Consider the following 24,721-nt stretch of genomic DNA (forward strand, 5'->3'; position numbering starts at 1 on the left):
AGGAAATGGAGGTGAATACTATATATGTGTGCTATATGTCATATATTATATGCATGATAATATAAAATACCTGATATGATTATGACAAAATTGTAATATATGCTAATTGTGACATATGTTTATTAACCTATTATATTTTGATATACAATATGTATTGTATAACTGTGATATATACATATATATATCACTATGTTTATCACTATATTATCTCACTATAGAGATAAATGATAGATCAATACATTATATATGTATATATGGGTGTGTGTGTATGAGTGTGGGTGTGTGTGTGAGTATATGTGTGTGTGTACTACCCCCTGAAGACAGGATCTATCCCAGACCAAGAAAGAGACTAAGTAAGACTGTATTAGGATTCGATGAGCTGCTGCAACCAAGAGACCCAAATATCCAATGGCTTTAAAAACATGGATCTTTATTACTTTCTGAGTTATTAGTCCAGAGGTGAGCAGTCCAGGCTGGTGAAGGAATTCTGCTCCATGAGGTCATTCAGGTACCCACGTTCTTTCCATATTGCTGCTCCACCATCCCCTGGCATCTCCTCCTCAGCTAATCAGACCCCCAACTGACTGGATGAGCCCCAACCACATCAGGAAGGGCAATCAGCTTTACTTCTTTCATCCATTCAGATGTTCATTTCATGTCAGACCCAGAATGACGCTTGGCCAAACATCTAGGTAACCCATGACTCAGTCTAGCTGACACATAAAATTAACCATCACACTTTTTAAGAAGAATTTACTCATCTTTAAGATGAGGGTGGTGATGGCACCCTTGGATAAAGAGCAGGTTAAATGAGATAATACATGTATAGTATTCAGAACAGTGCCAGGTCCAGAGTACACATTCCATCCATGTTATCTGTCATCTCCTCCAGACTGATGACTTTTAAGTGGTGTGCTATCACTCACTAGACAGTGAGCTTCTTGAGGAGGGGAATCAGACCAAGTCAGCCTTGGGAGTTCAACATCTGTTCATTGCAGTAATGAACAAATAATCGTGTTATCAAAAGGAGCATTTCATTATAAAAGTCATTGTCAGCTTTCTCAAAAAGTTAAACATAAAATTATCAGGTGACTCTACAATTATCTGAGCTTCCGTGGTGACTCAGACAGTAAAGCGTCTTGTCTACAATGCAGGAGACCCGGGTTCAATCCCTGGGTCGGGAAGATCCCCTGGAGAAGAAAACAGCAGCCCACTCCAGTAGTCTTACCTGGAATATCCCTGGACTGAGGAGCCTGGTAGGCTACAGTCCATGGGGTCGCGTAGAGTCAGACATGACTGAGTGACCTCACTTTCTTTCACTTTCTACAATCCTACTTATAGGAATATACCCAAGAGAATTGAAAGCAGGGACCCAAACATGAACCTGGACAAAAGTAGAATTCAAAAAGATACACACATGCCTATATTCGTAGCAGAACTGTTCACAATAGTCGACATGGTAACAACCTAAACGTCCATTGACAGATGAACAGATAAAGAAGACGTGGTTCATGTATATAATGGAATATCACTAAGTCACTTTAGTCGTGCCCAACTCTGTGTGACTCAGTGGACCGTAGCCAGCCAGGCTCCTCTGTCCATGGGATTCCCCAGGCAAGAATGCTGGAGTGGGTTGCCATGCCTTCCTCCAGGGGATCTTCCAACCCAGGGACTGAACCCACGCCTTTATGTCTCCTGCATTGATAAGCAGGTTCTTTACCACTAGCACCACCTGGGAAGCCCAGTGGGATATTATTCAGGCATAAAAAAGGTTGAAATAATGTCATTTGTAGCAACATGGATAAACCTCGAGATTATCATACTAAGTGAAGTAAGTCAGAAAGTGAAAGACAAATACCATATGATGTTGTGTATGTGAAATCTAAAACATGACACAGGTGAACTTAGTTACAAAACAGAAACAGGCTCACAGACATAGAGAACAGATTTGTAATCGCCAAGGAGGGAGGGGGTAAGGGAGGATTGGATTGGGAGGTTGGGATTAGCAGATGTGGATTATTATATATAGAATAGATAAACAACAAGGTCCTACTTATAGCACAGGGAGCTATAGTCAATATCCTGTGGTAAATGATGATGAAAAAAATATGAAGATGTGTATATAAAACTGAATCACTTTGCTGTACAGCAGAAATTAATACAACAATAAATCAACTCTACTTCAATAAAATAAATTTTTAAAAAAAAGAGAGAGCAGGGACCCAAATATATACTTGCACAACTATGCTCTTGGCAGTCCTATTCACAACAGCCAAAAGACAGAAACAGCCCAAATGTCCACTAATTGATGACAGGATGAATAAAATGTGTTATATCTATACAGTGGAATATTATTCAGCCATAAAAATGAAGTTCTGATTCCCAGTACAATATGGATGAACCTCAAAAACATTATGCTCAGTGAAAGAAGTCAGACACAAAAGATTACACGGTATATGATTCCACTTACATAAAATGTCCAAAATAGGCAAATCCAGGGAAACAGAAAGCAGATTTGTGCTTTCTAGAGGCTGGGGGAGGGGAGAATGGGGAGCAACTGTTTAATGGGTTTTATTTGGAAATGATGGAAATGTTTTAGAACTACATAGAGATGAGGGTTATACAACATCATGGACATTCTAAATTATTACTGGCTTGTATACTTCCATGGCGGTCCAGTGGTTAGGACTCCATGCTTCCAACTGCAGGGGGTGTGGGTTTGATCCCTGGTTGGAGAACTGAGATCCCACATGCCATGTGGCCAAAAAAAAAAAAACTACTTTAAAAAAAGAATGTATTTTATGTTATGTGAATTTCACTTCATAAAAACAAAATGCATTGCTAAAGAAAGACAGGTACAAAGTCATCACGTTAGATCAGACACTAAAACAGCAATTCTGATGACCCAATACTCTGGCACCTACTCTGTACAAATGAGTTTAAACCAAGAAGACTTCTGCTGCCATTTAGAAAAGAGAGAGGTGTTTTACATCAGGTATGGCTGAGGAGGGGGGCTGCCCTTTCACTAGAAAACTCAGCTCAGAATTTCCACCAACACTGGTTAGACTGAAAGAATAAACCACTAAAAGGCTTATTTGAACCTGATTCTGAAAGTCCCTCCAATCCTTCTTTACATATTACTCTGCTTATAACTCTTTGGCATGATATTTTCCTATTAAAAACATCCATTTAACCCATGAACACTTACTGAGGCCCTGCTATTCACCAAAGGGGCTTCCCAAGGTGGACAGTGGTAAAGAATCCACCTGCAATGCAGGAGAGACGGGAGATGCTGGTTCAATCCCTGGGTCAGGAAAATCCCCTGGAGGAAGGCATGGCAACCCACTGTAGTATTCTTGCCTGGAGAATCCCATGGACAGCGGAGCCTGGTGGGCTATAGTCCTTAGGGTCGCAAAGAGTCAGAAACGACTGAAGCCACATAGCACTATTCATCAGGGACCGTTCTATGTACTAGGAAATAGCCGTGAAGACAAAATTCCTATCCCAATGGGACTTACTGTCGGTACTTTGTGTGCTATGTTTAGTCGCTCAGTCGTGTCTGACTCTTTGCATCCCCATGGACTGTCACCCACCAGGCTCCTCAGTCCCTGGGGATTCTCCAGGCAAGACTACTGAAATGGGTTGCCATGCCCTCCTCCAGGAGGTCTTCCCGACCCAGGGATCAAACCCAGGTCTCCCACATTACAGGCGGATTCTTTACCATCTGAACCACTAGGGAAGCCTATGAATACAGGAGAGGGTAGTCAATCCCTTCTCAAGGGGATCTTCCCCACCCAGGAATCAAACTGGGGTCTCCTGCATTGCCGGCAGAGTCTTTACCAGCTGAGCTACCAAGAAAGCCCTCTAGTACTTTAACATACCGCAAATCCCTTAGAAGCTTGTTAAAGTACAGGTTTGGATTCAGAATGTGTGGACTGGGACCTAAGAGTCTGAATTCCTAATAAGCTCCCATGTGATGCTGATACTGCTTGTCCAAGGCCTATACTTTAAGTAAAAGCATGTAGAGATCAACATAAGAATAATTTTTCAAGTCACATATGCTACACTTTTTATTGAAGTAGAGTTTTTTTTTTAATTGGAGTGTAACCGCTTTACAATGTTGTGTTCGTTCTGTTGTACAACAGTGTGAATCAGCTCTAAGTGCACGTACATCCCCTCCCTCTTGAGCTTACCTCGTGCCACCCCCATCCCACCCCTCTAGGTCATCACAGGGCACCAAGCTGACCCCCTGTGCTACCCAGCACCTTCCCACTAGCCAGCTACTTTATACGGGGTAGGTCATGCGTGTCAGGGATACTCTCCCAGTTTGACGTACAGTTGTTTTACTGTTTCAGGTATAGGGCAAAGTGATTCCGTTACGTATAATCTTTTTCAGATTTTTTCCATTGTAAGTTATTACAAGATATGGGAATATAGATTCCTGTGCTATATCATAGGTCTCTGTTGTTTATCTATTTTCTATATAATAATGTGTATCTGTTAACCCCAAATCCCTAATTAATTCCTCCCTGCCCTTTTTCTCTATGGTAACCATAAATTTGTTTTCTATAACAACAGTTTTAAAATTTCACCTTGACCCTTCAGTCTTCTTCAGCCACTGGCCCATCTCTTTTGCTGTTCTTCATAGAACCACTATATTGTATGGCTGAAACTAATATAATATTGTAAATCAACTATACTTCACTAAATCAGTAAGATGGATAGATGGATAAAATGAGTTTAATATAGCTTTTAAAAAACAATACATTTCTTGATATAAAAAGGCCAGTTAGAGTTCCTTCTGAGCTATGATACTACTAAATGTTTTCTCAACTTTGGCCCTATTCACATTTGAGACTGGGTCATTCTCTGCTGTGAGGTTGTCACATGCATTATAGGATGTTGAGTAACATCTCTGGCCTAATTATCAGTAGAACCAGCACTCCGCAGCAGTGACAATCCAAATGTCTTCCCACCCGGGGAATCAAAATCGCCCCCAGTTGAGAACCACTGGTCTATTTCTAGAAATCCTACCACTTCCTTGTTGGTAAAAGATGCTTATAATAACTAACACTTAAATGATGTTTGAACTTCCCTGGTGTCTCAGTGGTAAAGAATCTGCCTGCAATGCAAGAGACCCAGGTCTAATCTCTGGGTCAGGAAGATCCCCTGGAGAAGGAAATGACAACCCACTCCAGTATTCTTGCTTGGAGAATCCCATGGACAGAGGAGCCTTGTGGGCTACAGTTCATGGGTCACAAAGAGTCAGACACAACTGAGTGACTAATGCTTCTATGATGTTTACCAGGCTAACACTGTTCTAAAAATAAAATGTCTCTTCATTCATTTAATCTTCCCCCAAACTTTATGGGGTCTTAGTGCCATCCTCATCCTAAATGGAGAACCTGAAGCACAGAGTGACTGAGTGACTTTCCCAAGGTTGCACAGCCAGTGAGAGGTGGAGTCAGCTTTTGAACCAGTCGTCTGACCACACCGCCTTCTTTCTTGTGTTTTCTTCTGACCCTTGGGATGTGGGACCTATCGATTGGATTTTTTAAAATTCTTTCTCTCTTCAAAGATGCAACAGTTTATTGAGAATATTGAGTCTCTTCTCACCAGTAAGATTGTATTGAAAAATACGGGAAACATCATAACGGTCACAGACTTTTTCCAGGAAGTGGAATCAAAAGTTCTAAACGCTGCCTTGGATGCCCCAGACCAGGAAACCCAGAAAGTCCAAAAGAGCACTGTGGGTAAGAAGACAGTAAGATCTGAGACTCATGGGGGGTTGGTTACTAACTGGGGTCCGCGTTAAGCGATGAGAGAAGTAAATAAGGACTGCATTCGTCCATTTATGGGGCTTCCTGGGTGGCACTAGTGGTAAAGAACCCGCCTGCCAGCGCAGCAGACATAAGAGACATGGATTCGATCCCTGAGTCGAGAAGATCCCCTGGAGGGGGATATGGCAACCCACTCCAATATTCTTGCCTGGAGAATCCCCACGGATAGAGGAGCCTGGGGGGCTACAGTCCTTAGGGTCACCAAGAGTCGGACATGACTGAAATGACTGAACACACATGAGCACATCCATTTACATAAAATTCTAGAAAATGCAAACTAATCTCTAGTGACACAGAGGGCAAAGTCAGTGAAGGGATGGAAAAGGGATGTGAGGAAATTTGGAGAAATTGTTGGCAGTGACAGAAATGTTGTCTGCCTTGACTGTGATGGTGGTTTTACAGAGGTACACACTCAGTGAAATCCATCCAGCTGTACACTTTAATATGTGAGATTTGCTGTACGTCAACTACACCTGCATAGAGCTGTTTTTAAAAATTGCCAATGGGGGATTTCCCTGGTGGTCCAGTGGTTAGGACTTGGCAATTTCACTGCTGAGGCCTGAGCAGGTCCGGGAACTAATATTCCACAAGCCTCGTGGTGTGACCAAAAATTTTTTTAAATAAAAACAATGTTTTGCTGTTGCTCAGTCACTCAATCATGTCCCACTCTTTGCAACCCCATGGACAGCAGCATGCCAGGCTTCCCTGCCCTTGACCATCTCCCAGAGCTTGCTCAAACTCATGTCCATTGAGTCGGTAATGAAATCCACTGAACCATCTCATCCCCTTCTCCTCCTGCCTTCAAATCTTTCCTACTCTGGGTCTTTTCTTATGAGTCAGCTCTTCCAATCAGGTGACCAAAATATTTGAGCTTCAGCTTCAGCAACAGTCCTTCCAATGAACATTCAGGATTGATTTCCTTTAGGACTGATAGGTTTGATCTCCTTGCAGTCCAAGGGACTCTCAAGAGTCTTCTCCAACACCACAGTTCAACTTTCTTTAAGGCGCTCAACTTTCTTTAAGGTCCACGCTCACATCTGTACATGACTACCGGAAAAGCCATAGCTTTGACTAGATGGACCTTTGTTGGCAAAATAATGTCTCTGTGCCGGGAGCCGTTATGGGAGGTCCCGCCTGTGACGAGCTCATGAAGAAAATAACAGGCAGGCAAGACCGTCTGCGACCCCATCCATGACGAGGTCACGAGGAAAAAACCTGACAGGCAAGGCCGTCTAGGATAAGGGACCCTCCAGATTGGCCTCGGCCTCCACCCCACCCTGTATCCTCCCCCTTTTTCTGCTGTTGGTCTTGTTCGCCCTGCTGCGGATTCTTGTGTTGCCTGCCGAGAGCTCTCCTGCTCCTCTTTCACTGAATGAGGACCAACTTAAAATGCTAATTAATAAATCTCCTGGACGCTGGTACCCTATGAAGGGGCCAGGGATGAAGGAAATGCTTCAATTCAAACCCTTTTGCTGGCATTCTGGCTTGTTTGATAAATGTGTGCTCTTATTGCAGAAAATGCTCATGATTGTTCTAAACATCCTAAGCACAGTATGCTAACAAAAGAAACTATTAAGCATAGGTCCCTCCGCGGGGTGAGAAAAGCCCCACAAATATTATAGCCACATATACGCCTAATAGAAAATAGTTTAGATAGAGATTAGCTGGTGACTTCTTGCAGGTAATTAACTTTTGGACTAATAGCCTGTTTTGTGTCATATCTGCTGTTTTTGCAATCCTTTGCATTTCTGTTCTGTGAAAATGTAATCCTATCTAGTTCCCTTGGAGATGACACCTAATGAAAGAAAATAGATTAACCACAAAAAAGACAGGGTCGGCTACTGAAGTTGCTTAAAGTAGCACCAGGTGCAAGTCATAAATTGTCAACAGGCCTGAAAGCCAAAAGATATTATACATAGAGATTAACCATAAAAAAGGCCCTAATAGGCACAGAGCCCTTTGGGGGGTAAGGAAGCCCTATTAAAAAATACAAAACATATTGTTTTAAAAGTGGTTATTGGATCAACGTTTGATTGATGTTAATGTGCTGAGGTTGTGCAGTGGAAACTATTGTTAATATAGTTGGAGATCTAGAAAAATAAGAGTTTAGCCCTAGTGTAAAAACAATAAGATGTTGTTAATTTTAATCAGGAGTGCTAAACAGGGGCTGCCTCACCAGAGCCGCAGAGTCTTTGTGTGTTAAACTTTTTAGATAAATTTAGCTGAGAACTTCTCCAAAAAGACTGACTTTTATGTTAACAGGATTGTATTTCTATTATGTTGCAACCTGCTGTACCATGAGACTGCCACTTTTCTGTTTTCTGTGAAGCTCAAGGCCAGAAGATCATGTACAAAATATCTATGGGAAAAGACTCTCACAAACAAAAATATACAGAGCACACCTGGTTTCGTGAAGGACAAGCTGATGTCATGTTAAACCAAGTCTGTGTGCTTATCTGCCCCTTAGAAATGTACTGACTTAGGGTATAAAGGCTACGGTCAAAAATAAAGCAACTGCCAGACTCTGCTGCACATTCCTGGTCTGGTCTCTCTCTCTCTCTCTCTCTCTCTCTCTCTCTCTCTCTCTCTCTCTCTCAGACTTGGCCCTATCAAGGCCGGTCCTACGTGTCTCTCTCTCGCCGATGCCGTTCATCCTGAGGGTTCCCCTGGATCCTGCTGGGGCTGGACCCCGGCATCTCTGCTTTTTAATATGTTGTCTAGATTTGTCATGGCTTTTCTTCCAAGGAGCAAGCGTCTTCCAATTTCATAGGTGCAGTCACCATCTGCAGTGATTCTGGAGCCCAAGAAAATTAAGTCTATCACTGTTTCTGTTGTTTCCCCATCTATTTGCCTTGAAGGGATGGAACTGGCATGCTGCAATCCATGGGGTCGCAAAGAGTCAGACTCAGTTGAGCAACTCAACTGAACTGATGGGACTGGATGCCATGATCTTCGTTTTCTGAATGCTGAGTTTTATGCCAGTGTTTTCACTCTCCTCTTTCACTTTCATCAAGAGGCTCTTTAGTTCCTCTTCACTTTCTGCCATAAGGGTGGTGTCATCTGCATATCTGAGGTTATTGATATTTCTCCCAGCAATCATGATTCCAGCTTGTGCTTCCTCCAGCCCAGCGTTTCTCATGATGTACTCTGCATATAAGTTAAATAAGCAGAGTGACAATATAGAGCCTTGACATACTCCTTTTCCAATTTGGAACCAGTCTGTTGTTCCATGTCCAGTTCTAACCGTTGCTTCTTGACCTGCACACAGGTTTCTCAGGAGGCAGGTCAGGTGGTCTGGTATTCCCATCTCTTGGAGAATTTTCCACAGTTTGTTGTGATAATATTTAGAATTAAATAAATACCTGCATGCTAAGTCACTTCAGTCCTGTCCAACTCTTTGTCACGCCATGGACTGTAGCCCGCCAGGCTCCTCTGTCCATGGGACTCTCCAGGCAAGAATACTGGAGTGGGCTGCCATGCCCTCCTCCAGGGGAATTTCCCAACCCAGGGATTGAATCCACGTCTATCATGGCAGGTGGGTTCTTTACCACTAGTGCCACCTGGAAAGCCCAAATAAATACATGAATAAACAAAAATTGTCACTGGTTTCTAATCCTGAGTCTGGGACTCTGGCTTAAAGGTAGTTTTTTTTTTAATGATTCAGTGCTCACGGAACCTAACAGCACATGTCACGGTGATGTGACTTAAACCACCCCAGAAGGAACATCTTACTACATAATTTTAAAATAAAAATACATTTTTTTAAGGAACTGAAAGCAAACTTTTATTTAAAGACCTCTTCGGGTCATGGTCATTTGGACTCACGGCCTCAATTTGCTGCTCAACTCTCTGGTGACTCAGATAGTAAAGAATCTGCCGGAGACTCAGGTTCAATTCCTAGATCGAAAGACCCCGTGGAGAAGGGAATGGCAACCCATTCCAGCATTCTTGCCTGGAGAATTCCATGGACAGAGGACCCTGGAGAACTATAGGCCATGGGGTCGCAAAAAGTTGGACATGACTAAGTGACTTTCACTTTTGCTAGCAGAACTCTGGCAACAGTGAAATAAACGTGCTGAATTCTTTCTAAAATAGAAATACTTTTATTAAGGAATCCCCTGGCTGTCCAGTCGTTAATGCTCAACACTTTCACTGCCTTGGGCCAGGGTTCAATTTTTGGTTGGGGAACTAAATCCCACAAGCCACGTGGCATAGCCACCCCCCAAAAAAACTTTCATTATACCTGTCATACATATTCATTATATATCCATGTGCTGCAGATATGTCAGTTAGCTTGACTGCAGTAATCATTTAACTATATATATGTGTCAGACACAGCTGAGCACCTGAGCACACACACACACATGCACACATGTGTCAAATCTTCATGTTGTACACCTTAAATATATATAATTTTTGTTTATGAAAATAAAAAATGAAATACCATGGCAAAGCCAAGTATTAAATTTTTAATTAGGAAAAAACACATACACAAAACTAAACTGAGGCCAGCCAAATCTGCCCACAATTCAGTGCTCCAATCCAATACCCATGTAGGTACATGTCTGATGAAGAGACACGTATTTGTTGTGTATGTTACACTTACATACGCTTGCCAAACTTGCTTTCTCACTCATTACATGACTAACATCTTTCCATGCACATCATATACATCATTACCTATGTTATTGTCTTCAATAGTTTATATAGTTGCATTGTACATATAATTTATTTACACTATAATTTATTTCCCTATTCTGAGAAATGTGGGTTGTTACAAAACAACCCTGTGACAAAGACCATAAAAGTTTTATATGTATCTATTCGTTAAATGTTTTCTTAGGATAAATTCATAGAAGAGGAATTGTTAGATCAAAAGGAAGAAAGCATTCTATGAACTTTTGATACATATCACTATATTGGCCTCCAAAAATGCTGTTTACTGTGCTTTTTATTAATATTCAGCTCAGAGATGCTAATGTATTTGTGTATGCCTAACTAATCATTTTGTTTTACCAACTTTCATGATAAAATACTTCATAAAAATAATCATTCTAATCCAGTGCCTACACTTCTCAGGAAACCAGAATCTGGACACTTTTATTTAAAATTAAGCCACATTACAAGTAATTCTTATATTTTCTGATTTGGTCAGTTCCTAATTGAGGTTTTGGTTTTGTTTTGTTTTTGGCCAAGCCATGAGTCATGTGGGATGTTAGTTCCCTGACCAGGGATCAAACCTGCAGCCCCTGCATTGAAAGGGCACAGTCTTAACCACTGGACTATTAGGGAAGTCCCCCTCATTGTTTAATCGATGATATAAAGTACCCTTACCTCAGTGAGCTTTCATCACCTCACCCGTAAAATGAGATAGTAATGCTGCATTCAACGCACTTAGAACCAAGGCTGGTAATTGCCATAACTTTCTGCTCTTTATAATTGCTTTTTTAACTTTTTTAACACACTCAAAAGGAGACATAATAAGACTATTGCACCCCTCACCAGCTTCAATAATTTCCAACTCATGACCAGTCTCATACCTTCTGATTTTTAAGATAAATATTTTCATGATCTTATTGTTTGTTATTCTGTGACTTCATTTTTATTGGGAGCATGGTTCCCCATTATAGAGATAAACCATAAGTTATTTAACCAATTCCTTCTTAAACTTTAGGTCATTTCTCATTTTCACCTTTATCATCTTTACTGCCATGGACTTTCTCGTAGCTAATTCTGCCCTCTTAGTCATTATTGTTTTCCAAGAATAAATTCCTAGAAACAGAATAGTTGCTTCAAACACAATGTGCTAAAGACTGTTAAGAATATGGTTTCAGGGGACTTTCCTGGCAGTCCAGTGGTTAAGACTTCACCTTCCAAGGCAGGCAGTGTGAGTTCAATCCCTGGTCAGGAAAGTAAGACACCACATGCCTCTCAGCCAAAAAACAAAAACATAAAAAACAGAATCAATATTGTAACAAGTTCAATAAAGACTTTAGAAATGGTCCACAGTAAAAAAGAAATCTTTAAAAAGAGAACATAAGACTCAGTCAGTTCTTACTCTTTGCACCCCACAGAGCCTGCCAGGCTTCTCTGTCATGAGATTTTCTCAGCAAGTATACAGGAGTTAGAGTCCTACTTAAATTCTGAATTTCAGTTTGCTCCTCTGAAAGGTCCTTCACTGTGTTACATGAGGCTGCTGTAAGATGGCAATGTATCAATGTAAGGCTCTTAGCCCAGTGCCTGGCACATTCTAGACACTCAGTAAAGTTAAGCTATTAGTGTAACTATGCACATTTTTAAGAGTAAGTTTTCCCTTTGTTTTTCTTACCAGCTGTTGAAACTCGAGTTGCCACAGACAACTGCTCCAAGGAAGTCACCTTTAGCTTGAACGCCCAAGTGAACTCCATGAAAATCCATTGCAAAGATGTCATCCAGGGAGACATACAAGGTACGTGGGATGGCTGCATTCAGAATCCCTAAGACATGCAGGGCAACGTCGCTGTGTGATAGTGAGGAAAATGTCCCCAGTGGGCTGCTCTCTACTAGGTCTGTTACCCTGATGTTACTGAGCCCGGGTCCGGCTCCTCGCTGCTCAAAAGTCATTAAAGAGGCTAGGTCAGTGGAAAGGAAAGTTTGCTTTATTTTGGATGCTAGTGACCGGGGAGGAGGGTCACAGCATCCAAACCTGTCCAAAGGCCAACAGGTCCCACCCCAAAAACCAGGGTGCTAGAGCTTTTATAGACAGAGAGACAGGGCTACATGCAGAAGCAGCACGGTAGCTCAGACGGTCATCTTGAAATTGGCCACTGGTGGTCAGTCCTAAGCAGTTAGTCTTGGTTCCAGGGTTGATTTGTTCCAATTTACTTGAGGCCAATTCTTGGAACTGCGACAGCTTATGTCATGTCTACAGTCTGGTCATCGTGTAGCTAATTTCTCCATCTTGTGGAGATCTCTATAAGACAGCTCAAAGGATATGGCTCAGAATATTACCTATAGCCCTTGAGAAGGAACTAAAGGTCCTTGACTTTGCTTACTGACTAAACTATTATCATTTGATCTCCTTTGACTATTCTCCTTTGTTCCTTTATGTTCTCACTTCTCTGATTAAACTAATTTTTGGCTCAAGTTTTTCCACAGACAAAAGGTGGGCTGAGGACTTGGGGATCAAGGACTGTAGGGTTCTGCTCCGTTTCACTAAGACTGTGCCATTTGAGTCTTTCCTTAAAAAAAATTTTTTTAAATTACAAAAAGACATCTTCCTACCTAAAATGGAGGTTTTTCGTTCTTCACCATGAAAGAGAGACTTCTTTGTAATTTAGTGGCTGTTCTATCTAGTTCTTAGTTTGGGTTCCCTTAGAAGCAATGCCTGGACAAGTGTAAGGTGAACAAGTGTGATGATTTTATATGGGAGGTGATCCCAGAAAGAATTGGTAAGTGTATTAACCCGGATTCTTCAGAGAAACAGAACCAATAGGATATGTATATGTAGAGAAAGAGAAACGGAGATAGAGAGAGATGGGCAGGGACAGAGAAAGATTAAAGAAGAATTTAGCTCACGTGATTGTGGAGGGCAGCAAATCTAAAATCTAGCCAACAGGCTGAAAGACCCAGGGAAAAGTTGTTGCTGCCTGAGTCCAAAAGCAGTCTCTTCCTCAGGGGGAAGTCAGTCTTTTTCTTAACACCTTCCACTGATTAGATGAGGCCCACCAACAATAGGAACTGTAATCTGCTTTATTCAAAATCTATTGATTTAAATGTTAATCTCATCTAAAAATACCCTCACAGCAATATCCAGACTAGTCTTTGACCAAATATCTGAGTCCTAAGGCCTATCCAAGTTGACACATAAAATTAATCATCCCAACAGGGAAAACAGGCTGTAAAACAAGGAAGAGAGGGCAGCCCATACAGGGATTATTACGTTAGCGAACAGGTTACTGCTGGTGGTGACTTGGGTTCAATCCCACTGAGTTTCCCCTTTCAAAAAGAGGCAGCTAGAGGACTTCCCTGGTGGTCCAGTGGTTAAGATTCTGCACTTCTAATGCAGGGGGCAGGGGTTCAGTTCCTGGTCAGGAAACTAAGATCCCACATGACTCTCGACATGGTCAAAAAAAAATTTTTTTAATAATAAAAGGGACTTCCCGTGTGGCCCAGTGGCTAAGACTCTGCACTCCTAATGCAGGTGACCTGGCTTCAATACCTAGTCAGGGAACTAGATCTCACATGCTGCAATGAAGATCCTGTATTCCAAAACTAAAATAATAATAACAGTTAGGGAGAGGGAGCTGAGCTGAGCTCTTTATCCACCTGCTCTGATCCATCACTGGTTAAGAGCCCTTCTGGGGGTTGCAGGCAGAAGTGAATTTCTAGGCTCTTCTAGCCTGCTCTGTGTACAGATCAAACATGTTCACTCCAGGGAAAGCTCCCAGACAGAGTCGCAGCTGCTTGCAGTAGAATCCATCAGCATGTTAAAAAAAAAAAAAACAGAAGTGCCAAAGGGATAAAGCTAGGGTGCCTATAGCATCTGCTACAGCCTGTGTAGAAAGAAAGAAATTGTTACTATTAACTGTCCCAGCATTGCCAGACTGTCTGATTTTTCAAGAGAAACCAAAATTTGGGTTGTCTGCATGAACACCTCCAATATTTTTTTAATTTGGCAGGAAGACTTCTGTTATAACTGCCATATGTTACAATTGCTGTAGCACAATAAATGACGGTCTTAAAATCCAATTACATGAATGTGGGGCCTGTACAGACAGCTGGTCTGTGATATCGCCCAAAGTTCCAAAGTAAAGATGATAAAACTTAGACAACGAAGCACATGCTGAACTGAGAAAGTCTCATGTGGCAATTAGTTTCTCACTTCCTCTCCTCCCCCAAGAAGATAAGAACTTGAATCTGCCTTCATTGGAGGACGGGCCAGGAGGAGGATGGGAGCCAAATTCCATCCATGTGATTTCACGCTTGCACACTCACCAGGCTCCCCCATTACTCAAGTTGTGGAGAGAGAGCCTGAAAGCTTCACGGCGCAGGTCAAACCAAACATATCTGCCATCCAGTTTGTTCCTTGGTCACATTCTGAGGTACTAGGGGTTAGGATGTCAGCAATTTTTTTTAATCAGAATATAATTGTTTTAAAAGGTTGTGTACCTCATGAACCAGCTGCATACATATATCCGCTCCCTCCGGAGCCTCCCTCCCACCACCCCTCATCCCACCCGCCTCGATCATCATAGAGCCTTGAGCTGAGCTTCCTGTGTTATACAGCAGCTTCGCACTAGTTATCCACGTGGTGATGTGTACGTTTCAATGCTATTCTCTCAGCTTGTCACTCCTCTCCTTCATGTGTTCACAAGTCTATTCTCTGTGTCTGTGCCTCTACTCCTGCCCTGCAAAATGGTTCATCTGCTCCGTTTTTCTAGACTTCATATATATGCTTTAATATGCAATATTTGTTTTTCTCTTTCTGACGTACCTCACTCTGTATGACAAGCTCTAGTTTCATCTACAAAGAGATATCACCTCACACGGGCCAGAATGGCCATAATCAAAAAAATCTACAAACATCAGGTGCTGGAGAGGGTGTGGAGCAAAGGGAACACTCTTACACTGTTGGTGGTAATGTAAATTGGTACAGACACTCTGGAGAACAGTACAGAGGTTCCTTAAAAAAAACTAAACATAGAAGTGTCAACTGACCCAGCAATTCCACGACTGGACATAGACACTGAGAAAACCATAATTGAACATACGAATTTGAGGAGAACGGAACTCAGTCCATAACAACTGTCTAGGCTGAATTGTTTACATGAACTGCAGACCTCATAATGTGAATGCGTGTGCCTTGGGGAGCACCTGGCATAGACATGCCCGTGCATTCGCGCATGCTCAGTGGTGTCTGACTCTTTGTGACCCCATAGACTGTAGCCCACAAGTCTCCTCTGTCCATGAAATTTCCTAGGCAAGGATACTGGAGTGGGTTGCCATTTCCTCCTCCAGGGGTTCTTCCTGGGCCAGGGTTAAAATCTGCGTCTCCTGCATTGGCAGGCAGATTCTTTACCACTGAGCCACCAGGGAAGAACCATAGGCATGCCCAGCAGCAGGCTATTTATCTTTCCCTAATGACCCTTGTGGTCTCATCTCTGAGCATTGCACTGACTGTCCCTCTGCCAGTAATGTTAACCAACATTCCACAGGGTGGACTTTTATTCTTTAGACACAGCTCAACTTTTTCCTCCTCCATGAAGCCTCCCGGGACTGCCTATTTCCATCACAGCACTAGAGTCAGGCTTTCCCTCTCCTGTGCTGCCGCAGCACTTTGAACCTACCTTATCCCGGCATCTAATGTGTTAACATCTGTTCATCAACATGTCCCCTCCCCCGCCCCACCCCCCACCACCATACCTTCAGGGTAAAAACCAGAAATTCTTTCCCTGTGCAGTCCTTTACCAGCATAGAATCAGATAACAGAAATGTTCATCAAATTAAATCCACATCTAGGTTGAGGACTGAACATTCCTAAAGAGAGAAAAGAACGCATTGATGGGTTCATGACGAACTCATAAAGGGACATTTTTCTGTCCCTCAGGTTCTGTCATGGACTGGATCATTCTTCATTGCAGGGAGTCATCCTGTGCCCTGTAGGATGTTGAACAACATCCCTGGCCTTTATCCACTAGATGCCTATAGCAGTTCCCCAGTTGTGCCCACCAAAAATTCCTCCAGACGCCACCCAGTGTCAGCTGAGGTGAGAGGGCAGGATAGCCTGCAGCTGAGAACCTCCAGTCTAAAGCAACCTTGTAATTTATCTCCAAAAGGTGGATAATTTTAATACCAGAATGGATCCTATTAAGTTACACCATGACACCAGGTATAAACTGGGACTGTCACAGGTAACCCAAGACGTACAATCACATGATTCCTCTCCCTATAAACTATCTCAGAGAACAAACCCTGGCCACAGAGGTCAACCTTGGAAACCTCAATAGCCATTCTTTTCTTTTCTACTTGTCATTTGCTCTTACACCAGAATATTTCAGCTCAAAAATAAGCAATTTCCAAGCATCAGATCAGGGAGCCTGATCACCTGCTGATGCCTTCCAACCACCCACCGCTGTTTCTTTCTGATGAACAGAAACTGCCATCAACTCAGAAGCAGAAGTGAATCTCTTACTTCTCATCCCTCGAGAGAAGCCAGAAAAACCTGGTCAGAGACACCTGCTCAGGGATTTCTTCCAGTAGGATGAATCACACAACTTGTTTCTTATCGTTGTTCAAGTCGCTAAGTTGCGCCCTTTGTGAACCCCCATGGACTGTAGCCTGCCAGGCTCCTCTGTCCATGGGATTTTCCAGGCACGTATACTGGAGTGGGTTGATATCTCCTCCTCCAGAAGATCTTCCTGGACCAGGGATCGAACCCACGTCTCCTGCATTGGCAGGTGAATTCTTTGCCTCTGAGCCACCTGGGAACCTCACAGCTAGTATGTGGCAAAGATGGAGTTTGAATCCAGAAACACGATTCTTGTCTCTAGGTCCTTAACCACTCATTATACATGACCTGTTTGTCGTGTGTACTTCTCAGCAGCTCCAATAGTGAATTCTTACTGACATGGGAATATTGACAAGTTTGTTAACATCTTATCGCATATCTGCATATACATATACATACATACAATTGATATATAGTATATGTGTGTATATACATTATATATCTTATGTGTGTATATACATTATATGTTGTGCTGTGTGCTTAATTGCTCAGTCGTGTCTGACTCTGCACCCCCATGGGCTGTAGCCCTCCAGACTCTTCTGTCCATGGGAATTCTCCAGGCAAGAATACTGGAGTAGGTTGCCATGCCCTCCTCCAGGGGATCTTCCCAACCCAGGGATCAAACCTAGGTCTCCTACATTGCAGGTGGATTCTTTACCAGCTAAGCTACCAGAGAAGCCCATGTTATATGCTAGGCTGTCATAAAATATCAGACTGGTGACTTAAACAAGAGAAATTTATTTTCCCACAGTTGTAGAGGCTGGAGATACAAGATGAAGATGCTGGCAAGACTTGTTTCTCTGGAGGCCCCTGTCCTTGGCTTGAACATGGCCATCTTCACACTGTGTCCTCAAACGGCCTTTCCTCTGTGTGCGAATGTCCCTAGTCTCTCTTCACATGTCCAAATTTCCCCTTATAATGACACCAGGCAGACTGGATAAGGCCCACCCTAACAGTCTCGTTTTAACTTCATCACCTCTTTGAAAGCCCTATCTTCGAATACAGTCACATTGGGAAGTACCATTAAGACTTCAACATATGAATTTTGGGGAAGAACACAACTCAGCCCATTATACTATTGATATAAAATATGTCCACTACATATAAATCTTCAAGGTGGGAACCTGCATTCCATCAACATCAGGCACGAGGGAAACTGCAGCTTGCCCTCCGACTCCTATTGCTGACGCTCCTTCAGCTGCAACATCTCACTTCCTCTCCCTCCTCCAGTCAGTAACTCTTCTTGCCTGTTCCCCCGATGCCAGCCACTGTGTGTCAGCTATTGTACTGTGCTATGCTACTTTTTGAGGTACTATACTGTAAGATTTAAAATGTTTCCTTTATTTTCTGTGTTTGTTTTTTATGTTTTACTCATGTGAAAAGTATTAGAAACTTATTACAGTACGATGCAGCTGATCATGTTAGTTGGGTACCTAGGCTAATCTTGTTGGACTTAGGAACAAATCGGACTTGCAAACATGCTCTCAGAACAGAACTCATTTATATGTAGGGGACTTACTGTAAGTCACGTGCATGCCTTAATATGTAATAAAATTATAAATGTGTAATATAAGGATATCATGTGCATATATATTTTTAGCCTATCAAACTATGTTAAATTACGCCATTCCCTTGCTTGTGAGTGAGTGAGTGAGTGAAGTCGCTCAGTCATGTCCAACTCTTTGTGACCCCATGGGCTGTAGCCTACCAGGCTCCTCCCTCCATGGGATTCTCCAGGCAGGAGTACTGGAGTGGGTTGCCATTTCCTTCTCCTCCAAAAGTTCTCCCACTGGCTTAAAATAAAAGAAAAATTCTCCCCAAGGCCCTACAAGATCAACCCCCACCATGCCCTTCACTTCCTCCCACTGTCCCCCTCACTCACTCTGCTTCAGCCGTACAGGCCTCCTTGCTGATTCCTGAGCAGGTGGGCACAGTCATGTCTCTGAGGGTTTCCCTCTGCTATTTTCTCCTCCTAAAGCACTTTCCTCTCAGATACCCTCCTTCCTTCCACCCTACTGTCTGAAAACTCTAAAATAGCATCCTCCACCTCTCGCTGTCCCCTGACATGACTGCTAAAGTCGTTTCAATCCTGTCTGACTCTTTGCAACCCCATAGACTGTAGCCCACCAGGCTCCTCTATCCATGGGATTTTCCAGGCAAGAATAATGGAGTGGATTGCCATGCCCTCCTCCAGGGGATCTTCCTGACCCAGGGATCAAACCCACGTATCCTGCACTGGCAGGCAGCTTCTTTACCATTAGGGCCACCTGGGAAGCCCCACTGTCCCCTACTTCACTTAATTTTCTCCATAGAATTGAGCACCAATCCTATATCAGAGCAAGGTGTCTCTGATATATACCTTTGTTGAGTGGGCTCCCAACACTTGGAAATGAATGTCCAAGGAGACCTGTGCTTGGACAGCAAGAGACTCTATTGGAAAGTGGTCCCCAGGTGGAGAGCAGCAGGAAAACTGTTGCTTTGCCACTTGGCTCAGTCTCAGGTTTTATGGTAATGCGATTAGTTTCTAGGTTGTCTCTGGTCAGTCATCATCCTTGGACCATAGTCTGAGTCAGGGTCCTTCCTGGTGGCCCAAGCAACTCTCAGCCAAGATGGATTCCAGTGCAAAGGATTCTGGGAGGATGGTTGTCTCCTCCCTCTCTTGGCCCCTCCCAAATTCTCCTGGTTAGTTTTCGGGTGGCAGTACCAAGTTCCTCATTGGGACCTCCTGTTGTGAGACAACTCACCCAAGTGGTTATCATCATGCCTGGCCAAGGTGGGGGGCTTCAGTCGGTGATTATCTAACAGCTTTATTTGCTTGTTTATGTTTATTTCCTGCACCAGAAAGTAAGATCCATAAGAGGAGAAATTCAGGCTATTTTTGTCCCCCACTGTATTCCCAGAATAATGTCTGGACACAGTAGGTGGATAGGTAGATAGATAGATAAATAGAGGGCTTCCCCGATGGCTCAGCAGGTAAAGAATCTGCCTGCAATGCAGGAGATGCAGGTTCAATCCCAGGGTGGGGAAGAGCCCCTGGAGGAGGAAATGGGAGCTCACTCCAATATTCTTGCCTGGGAAATCCCATGAACAGAGCAGCCTGGCAGGTTACAGTCCATAGGGTCACAAAGACTCGGACACAACAGAGCGAGTAAGCACAGAGGTAATGATTTCCATATATGTTATCTATATCTGGTTTATACTATATAATATATACCAGTTCAGTTCAGTCGCTCAGTCGTGTCTGACTGTGAAACCCCATGGACTGCAGAGCACGCCAGACTTCCCCGTCCATCACTAACTCCCAGAGCTTGCTCAGATTCATGTCCATTGAGTCAGTGATGCCATCCAACCATCTCATCCTCTCTCATCCCCTTCTCCTCCTATAACTTTATTATATATATATAATATATATGGAAAAGAAATAATTAGATTTATATCTAAAGAGATAGAAATACTTGTACCAACTACAAATGGATTTCCTTGGGTCCAGCCTCAACATTTTGTTCCATGCAAAAGAAACACAAAACCAGTTCTAAAGGTCTTGCAAAACAAGTTAGTCATTACTGAAGTCTTCAAGAGACAGCAGAGGAAGTGGAATGATATCACACTAGACTTACCCAATTTCCTTTTATAGCTGTCCTTTAGTCTCCAAGAGGGATTGGTTCCTGGACCCTTCAGAAATGAAAATCCATGAACGCTCAAGTCCATATATAAAATAGTGTATCAATAGTATGTGATATAGACGTGCATATAACCTTATGCACATGCTCCCTTATACTTTAAATCATCTCTAGATTATTTATAATACCTAATACAATGCAAAAGCTAAGAAAATAGTTGTGGATGCAAAGCAAATTCAAGTTTTGTTTTCTGAGACTTTCTTGAATTTTTTAAGATTTATTTATTTATCTGGCTGCACCAGGTCTTAGATGCGGCATCTAGTGGGATCTAGTTCCCTGACCAGGGATTGAACCTGGGCCCCCTGCCTTGGGAGCAGAGTCTTAGCTACTGAACCACCAAGGAAGTCCGTGGGATTTTTTAAAATATTTTCATTTCATGGTTCATAGAATCTGCGGATACAGAACCTGCAGATATAGAGGGTTAACTTTACTTTCTTTTTCCTCTTTATTGCTGACCCAGTCTCTTTCCTCTCTTCCTCCTTCAAAATTCCACCTGCCTCTTCTCGCCCCCTCCTCCCAAATTTTATACAGTTCATGGAGTTCATGGGACAAGAATACTGGAGTGGATTGCCATTTCCTCCTCCAGATAGTGGAGATAATGGAGGACAGAGGAGCTTGGAGTGCTGCAGTCCATGGGGTAGCAAAGAGTCAGACAGCACTTAGCCGCTGAAAAACAACAATGACACAACTTTTTTTTTAATTGAAGTATAATTGCTTTACAGTATTGCATTGGTTTCTACCAAATATCAACAGGAATCAGCCATTGACAACCCAACTTTTATATCTTTTTCTCCTAAGGGTAGATTCGTGTCCTTTCTTATGTAAATCACCTTAGCCTCTCTTAGTTTTTCCAGTTTCTCTTGTCCCTCCAGTTTTACCTTATTCAATACAACAAAGGATTCAGGGCCAGAAATACAAAGTATGCCTCAGAATATGAGAAGAGACACTGAATATCTTTTATTTTGACCCTCATATATGTGAGTAAGTGTGCCTATGTGCGTGTATATATGTTTGTGTTTTTGTGTGTGTATGTGTATACACCTATATACCTTTTTCAAAGAGATAAATAATGAAAAGGTAAATACCATTCTCAAATATAAATGAAGGAACATCAAAAATCATATGAACTCATGGGACGTCCCTGGTGCTCCAGCAGTTAAGACTTCGCCTTCCAATGCAGGGGATGGAGATTCGATCCTTGGTCTGGGAGCTGAGATCCCACGTGCCCTGGGATGGCCAAAAGACCAAAACATAAAAAACAGAAGCAATATTGTAACAAATTCAATAAAGCCTTTTTCAAAGTCATGAAAAAGATTACATCAGCTCATTAATTGATGAGGGAATCTATGAAATGTTAAAACATGCTCAGAGGCAATTCAAAGAGCAGATACATATGTACACAAACATATTCCTATATAAATCAGTCACAAATTCTGAAATGATATGCTAACTGATGCAAAAGCTGGTTAATATTCTATAGGCAATACTACAATGCAATGTTCAGAATTATATTTTCTATAACAGAAAACTACATATCTACCAGACAAAATGCATATTTGTCTAGGGAAAGAACCATTTCCACTGCTATCAAGTCTCTACATGTTATCTTCCATGCCTACAGAGTTGTGAAATTGCTTGGCAATAGAAAGTCCATAAAAGGTGAATCACAATGCCCCTTAGAATCAGATAATCCTTGATACTCAGCTGTCCATAGAAGGAAACTCGGTCACATTGTTACTGAGTCCAGGCTGGCTCTGCTTACCACACAACCAGCCAATAAATTTGAGAGATGAGGTGTTGAGGCAAGGAAAATGACTTTATTTGAAAGCTGGTTTATTGAGAAAATGGTATACTAATGTCTCAAAAATAACTATCTTATCAGGGTCTAGATGCCAGGCTCTTTTATAGAATAGAGATGTGGGGCGGGGGCTAAGGAAGCAAAGTAAAAAGCCCACTGCGCGTGTGTGTGCTCAGTCCAGGCTCCTCTGTCCATGGGATTTCCCAGGTAAGAATACCAGAGTGGGTTGCCATTTCCTCTTTCAGGGGATCTTCCCAACCCAGGGATCGAAGCAACGTCTCCTGCATTGCAGGCAGAGTCTTTTACCACTGAGCCATCAGGGAAGCCCTAAAAAGTCTATTAATCTCGCAAATATCTCCTGGAGGATGTGTTAATTTCTTCCTTCCTGTAGCCATCTGCAGGTGGACAGGGTCTTGAACAAAGACACATTAGTTTAATATTCAGGCAGTAGGCAGAATTCCCTGAGGCAGGCCATTATGTCCAAGCAGGAAACAAAAGCAGCAGGAAGCAAAGGTTAAAGTAACAGATCCAACCTGGAGTCAGAATTGGCTCTTCCTTGCAATGTTATCTTTTGTCCATTAACAAATCTTGGACACGAGGTGTATCTGGATACAGATATATATACACCTAGAAAAAAAATCCAGAACTTAAACAGCAGTTATCTCTAGGTGTGTATTTTTATAAAAATTTCACTTTCTTTTTTGTCCTTTTCTCATCAAAATTGCATCATTTATGTTTACAAGAAATAAACTGTGGCACTGCTGCAGAAACCAGGATTCGAGAAACCAAGCACCACACTCGGAGAGTTGGACAGCTCAGGCTTACTACGCCAGCAGGTCCAGAGGAGTTAACACTCCAAGCTCTGAGCCCCTAACAAAGGGGTTACAGAGTTTTTATAGACAGACTGTAGTGGGCAACACTAGCTGCTAATAGGCTGACTTAAACCAAGGGGTTTCGTGTGCTCAGGATCAGTGGTCACGATGGGCAGGGTTATGCCTGACCTGGACAGGCATGATTAAGCAGGTTTGCAGGGGCTGGGCGATTGCAAAAAGCAGGACAAGGGTGAGTGAGATAAACTCTAGTTCCTAGTATCGCCAGTCCCCACACTCTGAGACTACGTGACCTGCATGACCTAGACTTTGCAAGAGGAAAGCTGAGTTACAGAAGCAGAAGGAGGAGGAAGTTATGTAAAATTTTAACTTTTTTCCTCTTCAGCATAGCATATAATGTGATGCTCAACATCACATTAATTGAATTCAACAAACTAAATATATATGTATTAATATGACTAAGGGCTTCCCTGGTGGCTCAGTGGTAAAAACCCACCTATAAGGCACGAGACACAGGTTCAATCCCTGGGTCAGGAAGATCCCCTGGAGAAGGAAATGGCAACCCACTCCAGTATCCTTGCCTGAGAAATCCCATGGACAGAGGAGCCTGATGGGCTACAGTCCATGGGGTCACACAGAGTCAGACACAAATGAGTGACTGAGCCTGCACCACGAGTATATATATGTCAATCCCAATCTCCATTATTCTGTTTCCTCAGGTTCTAGTGCAGTTGCCTTTGTTTCATACTCTTCCCTCAGAAAGATCATAAATGCAACTTCTTTTGAAGAAATGACTGAGAAAGTTTACCTGAACTCTCATGTAGTAAGTGCTGCTATTGGACCCAAAAAGAACACATCTCTCTCCCAGCCTGTGATTCTAAGTTTTCAGCACATGAAGGTGGGTCAAAGCTGCAATTTGTACTTGCTTGGGTTTCATGGATGTTAGACCAAATAATTTGCATATACTCCCTGTCAGTGGTTCTGGACCTGCACTGTCCAGTGTCATAACCAGGAGCAAACTAGAGTTATTGAGCATTTGAAGTATGTGAGTCTGAATTGAGATTTTTGAAGGGTTAGCATTTCCAGATTTAGAATTAGTATTTCCAGACTTTGAAGATTTTGTAAGAAAAACAATGTGTTAAGCTTCTCAATAATTTTATAGTGATTACATATATTGATTTATATTGACACATTCAGTTCAGTTCAGTTCAGTTGCTCAGTCATGTCCGACTCTTTGCGACTCCATGAACCGCAGCACGCCAGGCCTCCCTGTCCATCACCAACTCTTGGAGTCCACCCAAACC

General features: G+C 42.5%; 1 protein-coding gene across 1 annotated transcript in view; it reads left to right on the top strand.

The window, feature by feature from the left end:
• The window catches only part of ADGRE3 (adhesion G protein-coupled receptor E3), a 56,891-nt gene that overhangs the window by 17,775 nt on the left and 14,395 nt on the right, over positions 1-24,721 (top strand). The window contains exons 6-8 of the mRNA XM_070462897.1: positions 5,579-5,753; positions 12,172-12,288; positions 24,137-24,315. Of these exons, the coding sequence (XP_070318998.1) occupies positions 5,579-5,753; positions 12,172-12,288; positions 24,137-24,315 (471 nt within the window). The remainder of the gene's footprint in view (positions 1-5,578; positions 5,754-12,171; positions 12,289-24,136; positions 24,316-24,721) is intronic.

This window comes from Odocoileus virginianus, chromosome 3 (genome assembly GCF_023699985.2).
Source record: "Odocoileus virginianus isolate 20LAN1187 ecotype Illinois chromosome 3, Ovbor_1.2, whole genome shotgun sequence".
Lineage (NCBI taxonomy): Eukaryota > Metazoa > Chordata > Mammalia > Artiodactyla > Cervidae > Odocoileus > Odocoileus virginianus.